This window comes from Physcomitrium patens, chromosome 12 (assembly GCF_059467195.1).
Source record: "Physcomitrium patens ecotype Gransden chromosome 12, ASM5946719v1, whole genome shotgun sequence".
NCBI classification, from domain to species: Eukaryota; Viridiplantae; Streptophyta; class Bryopsida; order Funariales; family Funariaceae; genus Physcomitrium; species Physcomitrium patens.
The window spans coordinates 6,639,185-6,661,884 of record NC_143421.1 but is presented as its reverse complement, the minus strand read 5'-3'; the positions used below and the strand labels follow the sequence as shown (position 1 = coordinate 6,661,884).

Genomic DNA, 22,700 nt, shown 5'->3' with positions numbered 1-22,700 from the left:
CTCCAATGTTATATTGATTATAACATTAAGAAGATTTAATTCTAATACTTTCTTACTTTTCATCCCTTGCCATTTTTATTAGTATATTTTGATTTGATTCCTTCTTCAATGACCTCATATAAAATAAATTTTGCTCCAAAAACATTGCTATTATGACTCATCTAATCCAATTCAATCTAAATTATTTTATAACAATAAAAATTTAAACTCCTCCAAAGTAACATAAATTATTCTTCTTTATTTAAGTTTGTTTTAAATTTTTTGGACAATCCAACATAAGATTTCTCTCTCCCCTCCCTCCTTCTATCAATGTTATTATTCTATTTTCAACATTTTAAATACTACATCTTCATCTACATCAAATATTTGTATTCATTCATCTTCTAAGTCAATTGTGTGTCTTGTGGCTATCCATGAGTCTTTTCAAAAACCACAAACATGTTGAAAAGCTCTTACTTTCAATAATATTGCTCAATGGTTGGTGGTTATGTAAGTTGAATAAACCTCCTTGCTCAAAAATCACACTTGGAATCTAGAATCACTTCTACTTACACAAAAGCCATCTATTATAAGTATATTTATAAAATTAAATATAATTCTAATAAGGAATTATAAAAATAAAAAGCCTAGCTTGTAGCAAAAATATTTATTTAAAAACTTGATACAAATTAATTAAGACATTCAATCCAATAGTTAAACATCACTCTATTTGCATCCTTCTTGCTATTGTTGTTGCTTAAGATATTGATATCAAGAAGTTGGATATTGGTACAACCTTCTTAAATGATGATTTATAAAAAGAAATATATATACATCAAATACAAGGCTTTGAACAATCTACTTCAACCCAATTATTTTGGTGATTAGAAAAGAGTATCTATAGCCTTAAGAATAGTCTTTGCCAATAGAACAAAAAAATTGATATCTTTTTAAAATAATTTAATTTTTTTTTCTTAATTGCTAACCCTTGTATATACTTCTATTACAAGACCTCTCTTTATACTATTTTTGGCATCTATGTGGATGACTTCCAATACATTCCAGCTCACAACCAAATTGTTGATATTTTCACAAAGGCTCTCCAGCAAGATTGACTTGTTCAACTACATTTTTTACCTAGTGTCACAACTTTCAACAGCGGTCGAGTGGAAGTAATATTATTACATTTGGCTGTAGAAAGTCGACGTGAACAAGTGGGAGTATTGGATGAATACGTTCTTCCTATTTTACAATTGCACAATTAATGTAGTCACGTGCAAAATAACATGAATTTTAAAAAGGGAGGTACATTACACGCAATGACATGACTTGGCCCACCGACATGAGGGGGTTGGACAGGGGAAATTGGCTGCAATGGCGACAAAGCCGGATGGCGCATTCAAGAAGGAAGACATACGAAAATGGAGAGTGCTTCACCAGTGGTGACGAGAAAGGATACCAACAGGACGCGGCCAGACTGCAAAGCTGACCTAACGAATTTTAGCATGTATATATGAAGGAAATACTCTTAACATCAAGTTCTTCTCAGGAACCCAGTGATGGATCCAGAAGTCTCATGGAAGAAACTCGTGAATCAAAGAATGTAAATCGAAAACAGAATAAACCAAAAATAGTTTCCTTGCTAAAAGATATTAACTATGGTACAGAAAGTTTAAAGAATAATGCGACGAATTCATTGCAACTGCCATTTGGCCGATGCTGGAAAATTGGGCCAACGATCAACAGGCTGGGGTGTCTCCTACAAATTGTGCTGCAGACTCGGCCTTGATTCGATTTATCCTCATTGTACCTAGCAAATACTCTGGAAGCTCGTGTGCGCTTTTGGCCTGTAACAAACACGGTAAGAAAATCGAGATTAGTACGAAACAAGATGTTGGTCAGGTCTTACATACAAGGAAAAATCGATGAGCCCCTACAAATGTTTAATTAAGAGTAAAGAGTTGAGAAAGACTGGAATGAGAATGCACACCTCAATGAGGATTGCAAGGTCCACAACGAGGCTTGTCACATAACCCAGAGCTAATCCTACCACACTCCGTGCCACTGATGACGACCCAATATCCACGTCAATCTGGAGACAATTCAATAGGTTAGAGAAACCAGTTCTGTAAAAATCAGAAGCAGGTGAGACTCGATACCAGAGTAATATTTTTCATTGCGTTTGGAAAAACACTAAAAAGGAGACCCTAATAAAAGCTTGGTAGAGCATTTAGCTTCCATACAGAAAATGTAGTGGATTGAAGTACCTCAAGGAAATTGTCTTTACGCAAGTAATTGCAAGTAACAGCTTTACCCAGCAGACAAGCTTTTGTACCAACAGCACGTTTCACCATCCAGTAACCCTGGAGAAGAAACGGAACGTTAGGACCTTGACACTGCACGCATTATAGAACTTAACGGTGTATGAAACCAGAAGAGGCAGGACAAGCAGCATTGTGAACAAATTCCGTGGCAGGATACAGCATGGGCATGGTAAGGCAAGGACAATAAAAAGATGACATGAAAGAAATCTGTAGCCATGATGTTGTATTATAATGATAATAGTTTTGGCAAAGCTGGCCATACCTCTACAATACTGGGGATGAGTTTGAATCGAGAATTCCGAAAAGCATCATCCCCATTAGCAAACTGATCAAGGAGTGATCCTGGTTGAATTGGTCTGTCAGCAACGAAGTACATAACCAGGCTATAATTGGGCTTCGCAGGAACCTGTCAATACAAACACATTGGTTAGAATCTTCAATAGCGACACAAGCATGGCAAGAGCTGGTTGCTTCTGATTAAGTATAAAGACCTGCAAAATTTGAAGGGACAGGCTCTAAGGAAGCAAATTAGCATGATTTTTTAGGCATTCCACAAATTCAGTCGTGCAACTGATACTTGGTCTCCCTCAGAGAGTGAGTCAAAATTACCTGTAGATTGATTACAAGGATAAATGGCGCTTTCCTTCCCGCTACAGACTGGTACACAAGAAAAGAAAACGCAGCCCAGATGAGGTAACTTCTTTTCACATAGGTGTCACGCGCAGTATGAAGAAGGCTGGAGTCCAGCGTTAAAATGCCTCGATAAAGGATTCACATGCCAAGGAAATTCACTCTTAAGCTTACCTGCACACAGCAGCTAGATTGCAAAGCAATGTGGTCGATCCTGTGATCGGACTTCAGCCAATCCACAGCAAGCAGATTCAGAAGAGGTTCTCCACCAGATATCTGATAAAAAAATCCGCGAATTTCAGTACAGGCTGCAATTTAGAGACTAGCTGTCTGATCAGAATACATCCGCAAACGTCGTAGCGAATAGACTATGGCGTAAAAGTTTCAAGTGAAGATTAGAAAAAAGACAGCAATGCGAACCTTTAGATTGTCGTCATTGTATGTTACACCACGAACCATGAATCCCTTTCCCCCAGGATCAGACCATCCACTACATTCTTGATCATTTACAGTTCTCTTCAATGATGAATAGAACATATTAGGATCCAGCTCCAAGGATGACGCATTCCAATCAAGTTCTTGGCTACATCTAGTTGCTGCAAAACGTGACTTAATATGAGACTTCTAGAACCAGGGAACAAGTCGGAAAAGAAGTAAAAATGGCAGACGAGCACAATGAATGAACCCCCAAAAATTAAATAGAATCATTTTTCTCTTTCGGGCTCTAACAAAAACCCACAAGAAACTTCAGGAAGGAAGACTTACATGGTAACTTCTTAGCAGACAAACCGAGTACAACGCCCCAAGAAAGTCCTTTAAATTTTTGGCCCGCTGTCTGTATATGAATATAAACAAAGTTCATTAGGTTGGAGATTTGTGGCTAAAAGACCAGTGACAAGCCAGCTACTAACGGGAGCGAGTGGCTCCAGGTCATGCAGCAGACGAAAGTGTAAGAAAAACTGCGGTTGAGGTGAAGCAGTTGAATTCCCTTCCACAATCTGGATTACTCAAGAAAACAAAACTCAGTGGCTATCAGGGATAATGCAACTTTATCTAGGGAAAAGAAGTGCTGTCATGACTGAAAGAAATAAACACAAGCAACGGACATACCGGATGTTTGCTGACTAGCCCGTTTTCTTCATCGCCTTCGTCTTCATCTTCTTCGTCATCAGGATCATCAGCCATAATTGCATCATAAAACTCTTCTTTAGACTCACGTATGGCCGATTCTCTTGGAGACTTCATCAAAATTGGAGAGGCTACCTCTAGCGCAGGATCAGATACGTTGAGCACCATGTTTACCTCTTTCATCAGCCTCTTTTTGGCTTGGACTTCCTCAATGACGAGCTCGGGATTTGCACCAAACAGTTCTCTCAAGCCTAAGTTCACAGGCCCAACGAAACTCAAATAACCAAATAACTTAAAAGTAACACACAATTGGTGAAAAAATCATCCAGCAAGGCCAAAAATAGTGAGAAGCTGACCTGCTATTCGGCAAAGCAGAATGAAGGGAATAGTCTTTTGAAATTTGGAGTAGTGACATCGCTTCCATCGGCCCCATCCAGTGGACTTCACTTCCACTACTTGTGTGACCAGCGACCGAGGAGACCCAGAACCAGGCCTAGGTGGCAAGGGAGTTATCTCCCAGATACCCGCTGCATGTCCCAACAGTGTTTGATCAATATAACACATGGTATGTAAGAGAGGCTCCGCACATTTCTAAACTGATACAGTGTCACAAGTCAAGATAGTGCGAGATGCCAACTGCAATAAACATACATCGCTTGAACATGATTCACACAGAGTGTTGACGAAGTTAAGGCTTACGACTCAGGTCAATCCGCTGGAAACCAGGTTTGGCTGGCCGACTTTTGTGAGTGGTTGAAACCTGTGTAATAGCTGCAACCAACCCAATTGTTACAATTGGAACCGAAGTTCTCAGGAGAAAACCCTTTTTTGTTCCTGGCAAATAAGTTACAGAAACTAGCAGCTCTCTCTGTGATTTCGATGTAAGAACATAGCCAAAACCGTGCATCTTAATGTGAACAGTCGCACAGTGAACTCATGAAAGTGCTAACCCACGAATACTTATGTGAACTACAGTTTATGAACCAACTTGACACTGCCACAAAGTTTTAGGGCAAAAACTTATTCATCATATTTATATGTCCACGGAAAGTACTCACAGTAGGATCCATCCTGGTCGCGCCGCCAGTACCTTGAGAAAAGAAAGTCTCGCCTACCATGAAACCTGCACCATTCAACCTGGTATTTAGATCACCTGGTATTCCGACCATGTAAACAAGATACACTAGTAAATCCAGACGAGACGTTACCGCAAGTCAACCAGCCTTGACATAAACGCCGTTGTACGGAATAAAACACTGCATTGATGAAAAAAAATGATTTCATTTGAAAACCACGGCAATGAGGTTCAGAATCATGCCTCTTGAAATACTTGGGGTCTAATGAGCCATAAACGATGTCTGAATGCCCATCAATTTGCTCCACGAGTTCCACGTTGCCGGTCAGAGTATCCCATCTGTGGAGTACAAGCCATGAAGATGTTCCTGAGATTTCAGAACTAATTGCAGCACCCTTTGCTATTTACCAAGAGATTTAACTGCAATCCCTCTAAGCTGACCTCTTTCAAGTTGAGCCATTGAACTAGTCCTTCATACAGGTATTTTGCGACTATGTCTCTTAAGTATGATACTGTTATCAGCCCTGCTCGAAGTGTTATTACAAGCAATACATCCACAATGCTTAACGATTAAATTAATTACGTAAATTTCATTTTCCATTCGAGTAACTGCAGTGATAAACAGAAAGCTACTAAAAAACTTACTGGTATCGAAGGACACTGTCCAAGCTCATAATCTGCTCGAAAATTGCTTCAGGAGTGGCTTCTATCACACCAACCGCCTTCATTATTGTACCTTTCTCAGCCTGAATACATGAAAGACAGGTATGGTAAAATTTGATAAGCACTTAAATGATTAGCAGTCGACTCCAAGAAGAAACGTGAATAAAATACACCAGCACACTAAGAGGGAAGCTCAGATTACCTTGGAGGCTGTAATGTCTTCAAAGATTCGAAGTCCTGTTTAACCGAGACATCCCAAATAAATCAGTAAGAAGGCTGCTTCTTAAGCATACTCAATTGCACTTCTCAAAAATTTCACAAAAAATGTGCACATGCACATAAGGTAGCAGAAGATGCTGTTAGTAGAATTTAGACCTGCTTAGCGACTCAGATTATTAAGAATTTCACAATAGTAGTCAGAATTCAACACCATCAATTCATTGACAAAACATTGGCATGGTTACTCTTGATGCTAACTCGAGCAAAGTCAGAGTCAAATAAATAACGCTGTCCAATACTAATGATTGTGACACGTGAATCGATTGGGATCAAAGATTATCACCATTGACAGTGCAGAAGCATCTCCAATCAGCATGTTCAAACGTATCTCCCTCCCGATGGTTGTAATATCCTTCTGAATCAAGTTCCTGCGGCGAAACTATCGATGGCCGCCTCAATGGCCCTATACTCAGAGAAAAGTGCAGATGATATTTAGAAGACAGAATTTCAATCGATGAAGAAACGAGACTAAGCAATAATTCAGCTCTCAAATCATCACGCAAAAGAAAGATGAAACTTTGTGCGACATTACCTTTGCCAATTGTGATAAGCTTGCCAATGCCTCTTGTGACGGACCTTGCATGTGTTCGAGGCCTATTTATATCAAATCTATCAAAAAGACAATAATTATTAGGGGTACTATGGAAGTTATTCACGTTTACAATTCCTGTCTGAACAGTCAAGCAACTAGTTATGATGAAGTCGCAGCCAGAATTTGTCGAAATCCAAACCCAAAGTTTGACGCTAAAACTTACTCATCGTCGCCGTTGATGATTCTGCGGCCGGTGCCAATCCGCTCACTAGAGAAACTAGCCTGCATAAAGAAAACGAATATTCTCACCCATGTAAGAAATTGATTTTCACATGCTGAACGAACAAGTTATTAAAAGCTTCGACCAATAGGAGTAGCAGAGAGGAGGAACATGACGAAGCCTATCAAGTGTAAAGAGAGGTAGTTTACCTCTTCTTTGGCATGCTTGAAAGCAGACACCCATTTGACAACTTCCTCGGCAGTGTTACATGCAAACTGCTCAACAGAAACAGGCGTGTGATTAAATGACCAATCGTCCGTAATTCTTTTAAACCAACCTGAGCGACTTCAGACATACTGGGCAATTGCTCAAAAGAAATGTCAAAACTTGTCTGATACCGCGAAGTCAGTAACAGCTATTTACCTCTCCTTGCCTGCTGTGGTCCAGGCGATTGAAAATCCGCATAACATACAGAGCCTGCAAAATTAATCAACGGGCTATCAGACAGAGAATAATGACTAAAAGCTCGGAGGCTTCAACATATTATATTCACTCACATCACAGCTCACATAGGGATATTCGGGGCCGTTACGAAACACAACAAAACACATAAGCTCAATGTTTAAAGCATACCCTTCCTTGGTAAATTTGACGTCCCACTTCCTCCACCATCAAATGAGTTCCAACAATACCACTTCTGATAGGAACCTGGAGAGCAGAAACACGAAGAAATACTCACTGATACACGTCTCGATGAAAAACGTCTACATTGTTATGATTCTACATCCCAGTATGGGTTGAAGCAGCTCAGATTCCTACAATTAGTTTCAATTACGAAGCAAGTCCAACTGAAAGCTTATTATCCAATTCACAGACCTGTCCATCAAAGAAGCAGGGTGGTACCGTAGAACATCAAATACCGAGTCCCGGTTGTGCTATCAGTGACCCTAAATAAGGTCCCTTATTTGGAAACTGAATGCAGAAAATGATATTGGTCACGTTCAGCTTTTAAACAGGGAAAAAGGGTAGCAGATGGGAAGCGAGGACATACAGCGCGTGGGTACTCGACAGGGTTGCGCTTGAACATGGTCACGTAATGTCCCTTGATGACCAGAAACCGCTCGGTGCAGAACTGGTAACCTAACGAATTTGTTCCGACATGATAGACCCATCCAGCGTATGCTGGAACTCCCCTGTCACTCTCCCCGTCCGAATCCATGAGTGCATCTCGATTCAACTCAATCTCTGCCTCGACCTCTCCCTCGACGTCTCGACCCCGCTTCTTGCTCCGCCTGTACCCGTCTGCTTTGCGTATAATTGCACCGTTGCGTTTCTCCTTCAAGGATTTGCTCAGCCATCGTGCACCTGGAATTCCGCCACAAGGTCCACATCCTTTCCTCCTCAATCGGGGCGAGGACGGAGAGGGTGGGCAAGACACCCCCTCAAGTGGTTCGTACGACGCCAACTTAACCATCACAATGCCTTGAAGCAAACACACCTGCTCCTAGTAGATATCTGCACCACCGCCCTTGTCTTCACTCTCACGAAGTGAGAATACTTGTGTGCGAAGATTCTCATATGTAGAATCCCTGGATCCTCACTACGAATTCCGGTAAATTCTCCGCATGAAATATATTCTCTCAACTCATGCAGAGTCCGCACAACACATCCGGCAGGCCTCCATGGTTCAAATTCCCGCAAAATCCTCCACACGGGTTGATATGCCGTCAAAAACTGCGCTAACTCCGGGAATGGCGAAAGGCATGAACGACATCGATTAACCTCGCGTACGGAATCCGATTCCAAAAAACTGTGAGCAGACAAGCTATCAGAGTAACCAAACACCTCGGACTCACACAAACCGCGTCTCACACCTTCAACTCTGATGCAGCAATACACGCTTCCCTTCAATCCGAACACGATAAAACTCCTAACAAACGCCACAACCGACTACTCCGATCTCCTTAACAAGCGTCAACCTCAACGCGAAGGCCAGAACGCTCGCTGCACACGCTACCATTCCCGAAAACAAAGCGAAAATAGCCTCTGGATGCGCTCAAACCAAGATCCGCCGAGGTACATGGCGAAAGAACGAGGGCGTAACGACACCGTGAGGCGCTACGGAATAGAACGCTAAACGCGCTAATCAAAGTGGACAAAGCAGCAGCAACAACAACGACATTGCAAGGGGAGGAGGAATCGGCTATAGCAGCGATCGATCGCACGGAGTAATCAATCCTCGCCAACGCAGCATTGCTGCTGCAGCACAGCTACTACTACAATTACTTCCATGGCTTCTTTATTTCTAAGGCTGCCTTGCCTGGCTGCCATTCCCCGGCATTGGGAACACAGTCGCGGCGGGTGAAGCCATATGAAGCGCCGAATTTAGTCATTTACTATTCCCGCGAATAGTAGTGACCTGGTAGTAACTTCCTAACGTTCCAATTTGCCCGGGTGGTACCACCTGGATTCCTATCCGGCTTTTGATGGCGGTACCTACTGCTTCGTTGTGCTTCCCCGTGAGTTCGTGGTTCGCGATCTCTTCGGATTTTTTCATATTTGGATGATATTTGTGGACGAACGCCTACGTATTGTAGATGAAACTGTGGATGTGTTATGGTTTCATTCATCGAGACTTATGTTGTTTGGTAAAGCTTTAGCTTTACAACTTTTTTATACTTTTTTTTTATGTGTGTGTTTTTTTGTTGGTATTCAGGACCCTTTTCACACCTGAAAGAACTGGGAAATAATGCAGGGATTAACGATGCTTGGAAAGTGAAGAGATTGATAAAAGTATTGTGCTTTGCTTTAAATAGCGCTATTATGTAGATGACTTTATTGGAACTCATAAATGTGAGTGACTTCAATATTTTGATTATTGCAAAAGAAATAATACCCTTGTCAATTGAGAAGTCTCTAGATATTACCCAATGAAAGGTTTTAAAAAGTTGTTCCCTGCAGGTTTTTCCTTTAAGAATAAAGACCCCCTTCGAGCATCTTTAATACAAATAGAATTCTTGTATTTATAGGGAAGAATATTTCTTGTTGTGAAGCAATCAACTGAAAATAAGTGCGTTCATTTATGGGAAGTCAATTGGCAATACTTATAAATGAATGTGATGTCTGACTATTTATCAACTACATAATGAAACCCAAGCATTTTTTATATTTTTAGTGATAATTTATTTTGTGAAATTAAAATATTAGTCATATGTACTGTACCAAATGTATGTAAATATTTATATACAGGGAGAAAATTATTGAATCTTGTCAGGCTTTCAGAAACATTTCATGGATTCACTCTGAATTCAAAATATTAAAAAGAAACATCAACTCTGTGCAGCTGAAAAGTCTTTCTTGTATCAAGTTTTTTGTTTTCATGATTTAAAAATATTTATCAATTTTGAATTTTAAATTATTATTTTAGTACTACATATAACATCAATTTTAATTTATTTATATATTATATCATGTTGTTACAAATAGTGATGTAAGGAGCACTAAATCATCACACAAGTTGAAATAAATAAATGCTGTAGACAGAAATTTAAGTGGCAATTTTGCGAATCTTCCCTTACAAATGTCTGAAATTTATCTTTTTTGAAAGTAATCGACAGATTTAGAATTAATTTAATCTTGGTTTTAATTACATTAGCTACCATAAATGATATAATTTTTTTTTCAATGAATCATAAAATGTGTATGTATATTTGTGTATTTGTATTTCCTTGAACATATCCATCTAAGAAGTCAACTATTTATGTTTTTGTTCAAAAAGAATTCCAAAATTATTGACCAATTTTTTTCTCTCTTAAGTTTATCAATACATAAGAAAGGGAGAATTAGATTCAACATCCAAATCTAAAATCAAGAGTCAAACCCCATAGGTTTTAATCATGTCGTGTGTTTCCACTTTGAAGTGGTTATTTAATTCAATTTCATTGCTATGATGTTATTTAAAGAACAATTAATTTTAACTTCTTGAGAAGCATTTAAGGTCCTATTGCTCTAACAAATTATTTCCAAAAAAAAATAAGGAACTCCAATGCTATTATATATGTTTATACAAGTAATTGTTCAAGTATTGCATGTTACACAATGAGAGTCTTGAAAACACAATTTGTTTTTTGTGTTGTGTTTGTTCACAACAAAGAGGGAGGACAAGCAAGTGTAGGCCTAGAATTTAGTACCTAGAATTTAGTACAGTCATGTTTATATTAATAACAATACAATGTTCTAGAGTTACTGCATTTGCACTTGTTTTCTTTTTTGAATCTTATGGTATAATGTATCACTTGATGCATTGCTCAACCTAGCAAACTTATGGAGTGGCAATAGTTACAGAGATAATGAATGATTCTTTTTTGGCACAAGGGAACAAAAAACCTGGAAAAAATTCCAATGTTAAATGCTAGATTTCTTACAATCCAAGTGTAATTTGTATTTTTGTTAACTTAAGACCTATAGTTTGATAATACAACAATTGACAAGGAAAAATGAAAAAAAAAAAAAAAAAAAAAAAAAAACTAATCTAAAAGAAAATAAATAAATGCTTATAAGTGACAAGGTGTTCCATTTGTTTGTTTGTTTGTTTGTTTGTTTGTTTGTTTTTTTTTTAATTATTTGATATAACCAATCAAAAGATATAAGCAAAGAATAAGAGGAAAAAATGTGTCAAAAAGAATAGGATTTGTAGATAAGGTTAGGTAGCTTGGATTTTAGTAAAAATTTGTGTGATATTGTGATTTGTTTTGGGTATTGTTTGAGGCTATCAACAATCATTTAGCATTCTTGTAAGACATGTATCATTATGTCCTTAGTGTTAATTTGTATGTATATATGAGTGTGTATATATGTGTATATATATATATATATATATATATATATATATTCACTAGTGAAATCCATCAGCTTGGTTACAAAAAAGTGTAAAAGTTTAATTTGCTGTTGCTAAGTCAAAAATTGACCACTCCTAAAAAATAGTCGTTAATTGGTATCAAGGAAATCTATAAAAACTATTTTTCTTTGCACATCTAGTTCTCTACAAAAAGATTTTAGCATTTGGGTGCGCCAATGACTCTAGGCACTCGCATGGTCAGCGTCCTCGGCATGGTCTGCTTCGAAGGCGCTGGAAATGTATACAAGCCGATGCATTTGCACACAAATGATTTGACGCCACATATTTGCACATAAGGAGGGGTGCAAAGTTGCCGCACGGCGTTGCTCTCATTGATCCAGCTGAAGAGTTGTGAAGGAGAAGCCAGGGAGACACCGGCGTGGATGCCGAAGCTGACGCACCAAACGATGAAGACAAATGGTATTGATCTGCACTTCGTCGAGCAGGGCACGGGGCCGACGGTGCTACTCCTACATGGATTTTCTGATATTCGGTATAGTTGGCGCTATCAGATCCCTCCGTTGGTAGAGGCTGGATATCATGTCGTGGCACCGGATTTGCGAGGGAATGGCGAGTCTAAGGACCCGTCAGACATGGGGCTCTACACTACATAGCATGTCGTGAGCGACTTGATTGGCCTCCTGGACGATCTGAAGGAACAGCGCGTGTTCGTCGTTGGCCATGACTGACTGGGGTGCCCTCATAGCGTGGGAATTAAGCTTGAAGAATTTGAAGTGAGTAGCCAAAAGAATCTCTCACGGTGCTCCAGGTGATGCTAAAGACAAAGGATCCAGGGACCCAAGGTGTGTCGATCGAGCCTCACTGCACACTTGGTTACACCATCTCGATTAGTGGTTGAAGAATACTTGTGAACAACAGAATCTTGTAACAATGATTATCCAACTGTAACGCCATTCTTGTGGTTCAAGAGCAGGTTGAAGGTGTTCGGGGCTGCATCCACACAGTGTTCGGTGATGTGTGCGTTGGCCGTTGATATAGAACAGACAACAAACTCGCGTGAGATACCTGGTTCTTATCACTTCTTGTTTATCCCTTGTAGTTGTCTCCCGATGAGCTGCCTTATATAATAGATAAACTTGGCATGTTCTTAAAGCTTCTCAGTCAAAGATTCTTCTATAATGTTATTACATATTTCCTATTTTGAAAAACTTATCAAATAATTAATTACTTATTTAAAAAATAAATGGATACACAGAACGAACTAAAGTGTATTATGATTTTGAAATTTTACTATATTGATATTTCTGATGTTACAATGATTTATAGTATGTAGGAGAAAATGTGTTTGCTTTTGCACATGCAATGTGCAATCAAATATGTGGTTTTCTTGTTTTATGTCTAATTCCAAAACAAAGATTTGGATATCAATTACTATGACTTATCAAGTCCAAATCAGTCAATTATACAATTTAAAGTTTTGTTCAAAATCACAAAGCCACATACAATATAATAATGTTGATAATCAAAAATAAAAACATCCATCTTTGTATTCAGTTTATCAATTTCTTTCAGTAATATTCACTGTTGTTGCTTTGTTTTTTTTTCAAAATTATATATATATATATATATATATATATATATATCATTGGTACCTCCCTACCTTTCTTATTTTTTTTCCAATATTATAATTATTTTTAATACTCACTGAAGATCCTGTGGCTTTGTACATAAAAATATCAGAAAAAAATAATATAGGACCTACTTAATTATCTTTATTGTCATCACTCTTTAAATAGAACCGAATTGATTAATTTTCCAATTTAGGATTACGAACTAGGTTTTTATTTTTTTTGAACACATTATTGAATATTAAAGAGAACAAAGCTTATAAGTTAAATTATATATATATATATATATATATATATGTATATATATATAATAATAATAATAAAAATGGAGAATTTGAATACCTAAAGTGATTCAATAATTAACATTATGATTATTTATGTAAACATGTACTTTGAAAACAAATATAAAAACATAATCTTAAAGGACATTTACTTATGTACTTTGTAATTAATGCTTTTACTTAGGCAAGCTTTTGCCTGGTGGATTAGTGATTCCTAAAACTAATCCAAGTTTTCTTTGTGATAACAATTACAGAAGCTAACAAAGTATGTGCCACCATTGTGATCAATTAAATAATTACTAGTGCTGTTTCTATTTTATATTAAAAAATAACTTTTTGCTCTCAAAATCCCTTGATTGACTAAATTCTAATTAATTAAGAGTGACTATCAAATTTACTAAATCACATTATTGATTTAATTTCAGTTGACATATCATTGGTTGAGTTATTTGAAGTGTTCATATTCATAATCTTTTGGTATATCTACCAATCAATGTGTCAATTGTATTGAAGTTTTTTTGAAATGTTTGGCAAACATGATAAAAAAGACTTCGAAAAATTCAGCTTGTCAAAATCACTTGTCAAAATTTCACAATATCTTTCATTACACTGTGATTATGTGTTCTATCTGTGATAAAGTTTTCTACTTTCTAGTAAAATTATTTAAGGATTCAACAAATATTTTGCTCGTTAAATGGGTCTCCTTTCTATATCTTTTAAGAAAAAGAAGGAAATAAATAAATAAATAAATAAATAAATAGAAAAAACCATCACACATCTACAACAAAATGTACATTTTTTTTATTCTTTGCAATAAAAGTAAGTACGCAGTTATATATATATATATATATATATATATTGTAGTAATACAAAAACAGAAAAGAATTATATCCCATTTATATTCATAAAATATGAAGATCATCACCTTGTACTAACTAAATATTAAAATAATTTGGATGTGTAAGTAAATTTTTATTTTGACTCATTCTTGCAACGTGAAATAAAGTAAATCTAATGTATCTTATTCAAAATCACAAAAATAAATAAATAAAAATAACATAACATAATATAACAAAACAATCAAATAAATCTTGAGTAAAAGAAACATTAAGTATAGAAATTCCTATTTTCTAGGCTCAAAACTTATTTACTCTCTAATCAATAGACATAATTAATGTAAATGAAAGAAAATAATATTAGAAGTAAATTTTCTAATATATTTTTTGTGATTTTCAAATATAAACGCTTTTAGCTTTGGAATTCTAAAATACTTTTACGCAATTTTTGTATCAAATTATAGATCTAAAATGATCAATTTTATTGGAAACAGTATGTTTTTAGTCTTTGAAGGCTATTATAATACACATAATTATGGATACTTAAAACTTCTTGTATCAAAAGTGTAAATATGTATATGTATGAATATATATATATATATATATATATATATATATAGAGAGAGAGAGAGAGAGAGAGAGAGAGAGAGAGAGTGATTTTGTTTTAGCCATTAATAGATCCCATATAAATTTTTTTCAACTTTCTTAAAAATATTCTTCGACATTTATCAACTTCATTTATATTATAAGTCATTAGATAAACAAATAATTTGATGATAAACATAAGGAAAACATGTATTGAGATGTTCTTTTATTTTGACTTTGTGTTTTATGTATGTAAAAATATTACACTAAGCCCTAGATGACAATGTAAAGAGGGTATATTTTTGCAATATTGAAACAATGCACTATTGAAGAAATAGAACTTTGAAGTCACAACACATAGCATCAGCAAGGTTGTACACAAAGAAAGTATGGAGTAAGATATCTCTCACTTCCAACACCCAATACTTATAGGTTGTGGTTGCTACCCTACAAGACAACTTCCACTCATTGACTTTTACACACATGATCCTTGGTCCTAGGATCTTTTGGTATCTAACGTACCTCGAGGGTATCCCATGGTCCTTGGATCCTTTGGCATCTTACTAACCACAAAGGTCTTCTATGCCAAATACTAATTACTCTTATATTGTTTATGGATATTCCCTAGTTTATACTTTGTCCTCTTGACTTTGACTCTTGATCCTTGACCTCATCCTATATCCATAGGATGTTCTTTCTATACACCAAGAGTCAATCCTTTGACCATTAACAACTTATCTTAGGTAATATCCTCCACAAGGTAATTTATTCTACTTTCACTTTTACTTCAACACTCCCACTTTGCTATTGGTCAAAATTCTTTTAATCCTAATGCCTTTGTCAACATATGATGTCTATTCTTTACTAATGCCTTTGTCAACAAATCAACAAGGATGTCTTCAATTGTACAATACTTCATATCAATCACTCCCATTTCAATCTTTTCTCTTATAAAGTGATGTTGAATGTCAATGTGCTTGATCCTTGAATGATGCTTTGGATTCTTTGCAAATACAAGACATCCTTGGTTGTCACACTTCATTGGAGTTGCTTCCATTTGCACATCTCCAATGTCCTCTAAAAGTTGTGTTAGCCATATTGCCTCCATTGCACCATGGCTTGCTGCCATGTACTCCGCTTCCATTATTGACCTTGCAATTGTTGGTTGTCTTTTGTAATTCCATGAAATTGCTCCGACTCCAACAAAGAATACATATCCCATTGTTGATCTTCTATCATTTGCATCTCCAACCCAATCCACATTGCAATAACCATTCATAATAATGTTATCACTTCCAAGACATAATTTGAAGTTCAAAGTACCTTTTAAGTACCTCATAATCCTTTTGATGGTTGCCCAATGGATTGGTCCAGCCTTTGACATGTGTTGACTCACAACACTCACTGCACATGTAAGATCCACCCTTGTGCCAACCATTGCATATATTAGTGAGCCAACTGCTACCTTGTATGGAATACCTTGCATTTGTCCTTCAACTTCAGCAAACTCTTCTTTCATGAGCTTCATCAACTTCAAATTGGCCTCCAAAGGTGTTCCAATAGGCTTACACTCCTCCCTGTTGAATCGTTTCAACACCTCTTCAATGTACTTACTTTGACTCATTGTTATGGTCTTCTTAGCACGATCTCTCATAAACTCCACTCCTAAACAATAGTGAAGCTCTCCCAAATCACTCGTCTCATATTCTTTTTCTAACTTTGTCTTCAACCAATCCATCATCTTCATAGCATTGGTTGAGATGATCAAATCATCAATATAGAGGATGAAAATCAATATGAACTCATTTGATTGCATCACATATAATGAATAATCAGCTTCACTCCTTATAAACCCTTCATTCACAAAGAATGTATCAATATGTTGGTACTATGCCTTTGGAGATTGCTTCACTCCATACAAGGATTTTTTCAACTTACAAACAAGGTCTTGTTTGCCATCTTCAACAAATCCTTGAGGTTGATCTATGTAGATGTCTTCTTCCAACTTTCTATTCAAGAAAGCCGTTTTCACATCCATTTGATGCATCTCCAAGTCCATTGTTGCCCCAATTGCCACAATAGTTCTAATGATAGTGAATTTGACCACGGGGGCAAATGACTCATTGAAATCAACTCTTACAACTTGCAAATATCCTTTGGCAACCAACCTAGCCTTGTATCTCACAATATTATCCATTGCATCCTTTTTGGTTCTAAATACCCACTTACAACTAATTGAAGATAGATTTGGTGGAAGTTGAGTCAATTCCCATGTTCCATTGTCCATGAGTGATTTATATTCTTCTTCCATGGCATTCTCCCACTTCATAGCATCCGTGGACTTCATTGCATCACACAAACTCAGTGGATCAGTAAGGAGTACAATATTGGCATGTTCTTCACTTACTTGAAGAAAGATGTGGTTCTTCCACCATGCACTAAGTTTTTTTCAATTTCTTAAATGATATTTCCTTTCACTTGATGAAGATTCACCTTCATGCACTCCAATAGCTCTTGCAATCTTTTTTTCTCTTAAAACTTGTTTCTTCACACTTAAAGGTTGCTACTCTTCATCACCATCATCATCTTCAACATCTTGATTGTCTTCATTGCCGGTTTTAGCATATGTAGGCACCTCATGATCTACCTTCATTAACTCTTCATCTTGATTTGAAATTCCACCATCTATAGTATCATCATCATCTTCTTCTTCTTCTTTCATTGCTAGATTTAAAGATGTGTCCACAAATACACCATTACTCCTACTTGGACACATCTCCAAGTGCTCACAAGCACTCTTATGCTCCAAAAACTCTACATCACGACTTTTAATGATTTTCTTGGTTTCTAAATACATGAGTCTATATGCTTTGGTACCTTCATAATATCCAACAAATATACATTTTCTACTCTTTGCATCAAGTTTAGACCTCATGCAATGTGGTACCTTTGCATAAGCAATGCATCCAAAGATCTTCATGTGTGTAATATAAGGTTTCTTGCCATTCCAAGCTTCTTGGGGAGTCATTGATGTGAGTGCACTTGTTGGACATCTATTCTTTGTATACACTGTATTGACCACAACTTTTGCCTAATATTCATGCCCAAGATTTTGTGCATGAAGCATACTCCTTGCCATCTCTACAATGGTACGATTTGCTCATTCAGCAATCATATTTTTATTGTGGAGTGTAAGGAGTAGAGGTTTATCTTGCAATGCCTTGATTTTTCAAAAATTCATCAAAATGCTTTGACATGTACTCACCTCTATTGTCCGTGCACAATACTTTTATCTTGCACTCACATTGCTTCTTCACAAGTGCCTTAAATTCTTTAAACCTTGAAAAACACTCACTCTTGGCTTTAATGATATATATCTACACCTTTCTTAAGAAATCATCAATAAATGTCACAAAGTATCTTGCTCCTCCAATTAATGGTGTCTTCATTGATCCACAAACATCAGAATGAACCATCTCCAACAATTTATTTGCATGTGTTGCAATTCCACTTGGAAATGAAGCCCTTTGTTATTTGCCTTGGATACAACCTTCACAAACAAGTGTCATAGCATTGTGGCTAAATTGACCAAGGTCTAAGCTACTTACCATAGATTGGAGCTCCTTCTTACTTTTGGCATTCAAATGACTAAGTTGTTGATGCCAAATGCCAAACTTGTCTTGATTTTGTGAAAAATCAGCATATGCCGCCACTTCAACTCCATTCACCTTCTTACAATTGATGAAGTAGAGGTTGCCATCTCTAAGGCCTTTGGCAACATGTTTTCTATTCAATGTCTTCACAAAACATCCATTCATGTCAAATTGAACTTTATAACCATGTGATATAAGTTTGCTCACTAAAAGAAGGTTCTTCTTCATCTTTGGTACATGTAAGTCTTCTTTCAATCTGATCCTCTTCATTTGGTCCTTCACCACAATCTCCACCACAATGGACCCAATTCCAATGGCTTGCACCATACTATTATCTCTTAACCATACTTTTGTTGTTGGAATTGCTTCATAAGTGTCAAATGAATACTTTTATGGTATCATGTGCTTAGTGGCACCCGAATCTATAATCCATTTAGACATGGCAGCTATAGAGGCTCCTTCACTTGCCATGAAAGCATAATCGTCTCCACCAAAACTATCACTAGGATTATTTGTATTTTTCCTATCTTCTCTTTTGGCCTTGTAGTAATTTTTAGTAAAATGACCTGGTTTTCAATAAATATAGCAATTCATTATATTGCTTTTTGAATTATCACGTTGGTGTGGAAAGCTGCCTTTGTCTTGTCTTGAGAATAAAGCCGAATCATCACTTTGAAGTTCTTTTTCTTTACTCTTGGTTACTTCATGTGCAAGTCTTGATGTGACATAATTCATGGTAAGCTCCTTCATGTTGATAGACTCCAATGCCACAATGAGGTAGTTGTAGGACTCGAGAAGGCTTATGAGCAATGTCAACACAATTTCTCTATCATCGATTGACGTGTCAACAATTGCTAGTTGGTTTGTAAGTACTTTTATTTTGTTGACATGAGCCATGAGGTCATCTCTTTCTTCCATCTTTACCATTAAGAACTTCTTCCTTGTCTATAGAATATTAGTAAGGTTTCTACTTTCATAGATGTTGCAAAGAGTCTTTCATGCTTCCGTTGGTCCATTGCAAGCAATTACATGTGAAAAATTGGCATCATCAAGATTTATTGCAATCATACCAAAAGCCTTCCTTTCACGTCGTTTATACTCCTTCTTCACCTTGACATCAGCATCATCACTAGGAGGCTCTTCACTTTCATCAACAATGTCCCAAATGTCCAATAAAGCCAGCAAAAATTCCATTTTTTCTTCTAATGGTAGAAGTTGTCACCTCTAAACTTCTCAATCACTGTCAAACCCTCACCTTCACTTGAAGCCATGTCTAAAGAAGGGATGTATCAAAGAAAATCAAGAAAAGAGAAGGTAGAACTTTCAAAATCAACAAGAAGATGTTGTTGCCTTAGAATCCCAGAATGCCCTCTTTGTGAGTAAACTAGTGATTTTACTCTTTGATTACTCTCAACTTCACTTATAAGCCTTCTCACAAGTCTTGCACACTATTAAAAACTCTCATACAAGCTTTGCCACTCTTTTATCACCTCTAATGTCTCATAACACCTCTTATGACTATAAGAAGATCTATTAGAAACTTAAGCACATGAAAATTCAATGTTAGTATATTAATGAGGTAGGTCAGGAAAGAAACACACCACTAAAATAACATTCTAAAGTGTATAATAATCTCCAAGTCCATGAATGCATTAACAATAAGTAAGTGCATAACTACATCAAGAACTAGATACAAAAAGAGATTTAGAAGATACCAAACTCTAACATCAGCAACAACCATAAGATCTACTCCTCATAACAATAAAACAACTTCAAAGAACTTCAAAACTCACAACTAAAGGTGAGTGGATCTATAACCTATTGAAAAAATAGAACTTTGAAGTCACAACACATAGCATCAGCAAGGTTGTACACAAAGAAAGTATGGAGTAAGTTATCTCTCACTTCCAACACCCAATACTTATAGGTTGTGGTTGCTACCCTACAAGACAACTTCCACTCATTGACTTTTATATGCATGATCCTTGGTCCTAAGATCTTTTGGTATCTAACGTACCTCGAGGGTATCCCATGGTCCTTGGATCCTTTGGCATCTTACTAACCACAAAGGTCTTCTATGCCAAATACTAATTACTCTTATATTATTTATGGATATTCCCTAGTTTATACTTTGTCCTCTTGACTTTGACTCTTGATCCTTGACCTCATCCTATATCCATAGGATGTTCTTTCTATACACCAAGAGTCAATCCTTTGACCATTAACAACTTATCTTAGGTAATATCCTCCACAAGGTAATTTATTCTACTTTCACTTTTACTTCAACATGCACATGGCTCAGCATAAACTCAACAAATTAAAAACTAATCAAATAATTGTACGGACATATATTAATATATAGAGAGAGAACTTGTAAAATTGAGTATAAAATATTTTTATGCGAATTTGCTCTTGTATCCATTGGATGAACACACTATTAGATGGTCCGCACTTTTAGTTGTTTCTAATAAATAAATAAATATATATAATATATATTGAAGTAAGAACTCCAGTCGAGACTGTTCCCAAAGAAGCGAACACGTGCGCATAGACTCGATCGTTACAAGTGCCGTTCACAACAACCCACAGAGACCTGGTCTGTTCTGTCAGCGAGCCAATCCGACGTGGTGGGGTCAGCGCAGCCATCTGGCGCCGATGTGGATGACGGAACGAACGAAGACTCGATTCCGTCCATAATTTGAAGAACAGATCCGTTGGAACCGCAAAAATTACAAACGGCACGTTGGACAGAACCATTACATCATTGCCACGTCTTCGGCGGCCTTACAATCATTGTATGCCGGCTGGAGAATGAAACCAGTGTGATTGGACCGCAGACCCCTGATTGGCCAGGCGGCAGAGGGCGTTGTCGCTGACCAGGCAGATGACATGTTTCAGTCCGGAATGGTGCTAGGCACTGTAGCAGACAGCATGGTTGACATGACACCTTCGTCTTTTGTCTATTCTTTATTTTTGAATGGTGAATTTAATTCTAAAATAAAGAGAATTACTTGTGTGTGTGTTCATGTATGTATGTAGTAGATTTCATATGGTCTTGTTGAAAATAGGACATTCTAATATCACAAATAAAATAAAATCTTATGTTGAATAAAATTTTGATTCTCAAATTTGTTGAAAAAGTATTATAAAATTATGCAAAGGATACAGTATGTTTTTATTTTATTTTTTTTCTCTTTCTCTTTGAATAGTTACATAAATTAATAAGTATGTGTGCGTATGTATGTATGTATTTGTATGTGTGTGTTTGTGGTAATATTGTTTTTGAAAACTAAATTTCCTTGTAGAATCATTGGTTTAAAAATAAAAATAACTCGTTGAAAAAAAATTATGTTTTATTTACTTTGTAACTTATGTATTTTTTATGATTAAGTACATGAAAAACATTTCGAAGCTTTTAAATGATTGCAAAAAGTTTAATTGACTATTTGATAGTGTTCTATTCTACAACAAAAAGACCACTCTATTATTTGATCATTTTGAGGTCTTCATGACTTTATTCAAATTAATCTTTTGGAATACCATCAAGCATAGTTTCTACCTCCAATAATATCTCTAAATATTAGAAGTCTCTTCTTAGGCCGTCATACCAAATGCATTATACCTTACTATCTATTTGACAAAGAATATGTCTTTCTTGAGGGTCTTCATCTCTATTACATCTTTTTAAAGATTGTGACAATCTTAATGGCTTGTTTGATAGCTTAATAAATAATAGGTCTTGAGTTGAATTTTCTGGTTGTTGGTTTTTCATTTTTTTTAACACTACAAATATAAAAACATTCAATGATGGATAGAATGTAATCTTCATTGAACCTACTTTACTTTATAGGAAAGAATTTTTCAATTTTTCATCTTAATTTTGATAGATGTTGTTGATAAAAAGCAACAATCTTTTGTGCTACATTTGCAAGTTTTTTAGATGGTTCTTATGTGCATTTATTAATATCATATTTGTACCATTGTACAAGATATTCTAACCTATTTTAACATTGTTTTAAGTCTACAACC

The 22,700-nt window shown here is 36.3% G+C and overlaps 1 protein-coding gene and 1 pseudogene across 1 annotated transcript; one reads left to right on the top strand and one right to left on the bottom strand.

The window, feature by feature from the left end:
• Positions 1-1,422: 1,422 nt before the first annotated feature.
• Positions 1,423-9,159, bottom strand: LOC112290020 (protein ENHANCED DISEASE RESISTANCE 2). Its single transcript, XM_024535892.3, has 22 exons — positions 7,882-9,159; positions 7,464-7,538; positions 7,254-7,307; positions 7,040-7,105; positions 6,834-6,892; positions 6,611-6,687; positions 6,362-6,481; positions 6,002-6,036; positions 5,782-5,882; positions 5,380-5,475; positions 5,120-5,184; positions 4,761-4,832; positions 4,418-4,588; positions 4,044-4,312; positions 3,699-3,768; positions 3,354-3,529; positions 3,108-3,209; positions 2,913-2,960; positions 2,566-2,709; positions 2,247-2,342; positions 1,970-2,071; positions 1,423-1,826 (listed from the first exon to the last, which is right to left on the bottom strand). Exons 1-22 carry the CDS (start codon positions 8,302-8,304, stop codon positions 1,719-1,721), a joined length of 2,529 nt encoding a protein of 842 aa, XP_024391660.1. The 5' UTR covers positions 8,305-9,159; the 3' UTR covers positions 1,423-1,718.
• Positions 9,160-12,110: 2,951 nt separating this feature from the next.
• LOC149988023 (epoxide hydrolase 3 pseudogene) lies at positions 12,111-12,465 on the top strand (annotated as a pseudogene).
• The last annotated feature ends 10,235 nt before the right edge of the window (positions 12,466-22,700 follow it).

Bases quoted from the DNA above. Each gene is read 5' to 3' on its own strand.
- LOC112290020 (XM_024535892.3), bottom strand. From the start codon at position 8,304: ATGGTTAAGTTGGCGTCGTACGAACCACTTGAGGGGGTGTCTTGCCCA. The intron at 5,883-6,001 runs GTAATCTGAGCT...TCATGTATTCAG, and splicing joins AAGACATTACAGCCTCCAAG to GCTGAGAAAGGTACAATAAT. The intron at 4,833-5,119 runs GTGAGTACTTTC...GGTTGGTTGCAG, and splicing joins CGACCAGGATGGATCCTACT to CTATTACACAGGTTTCAACC.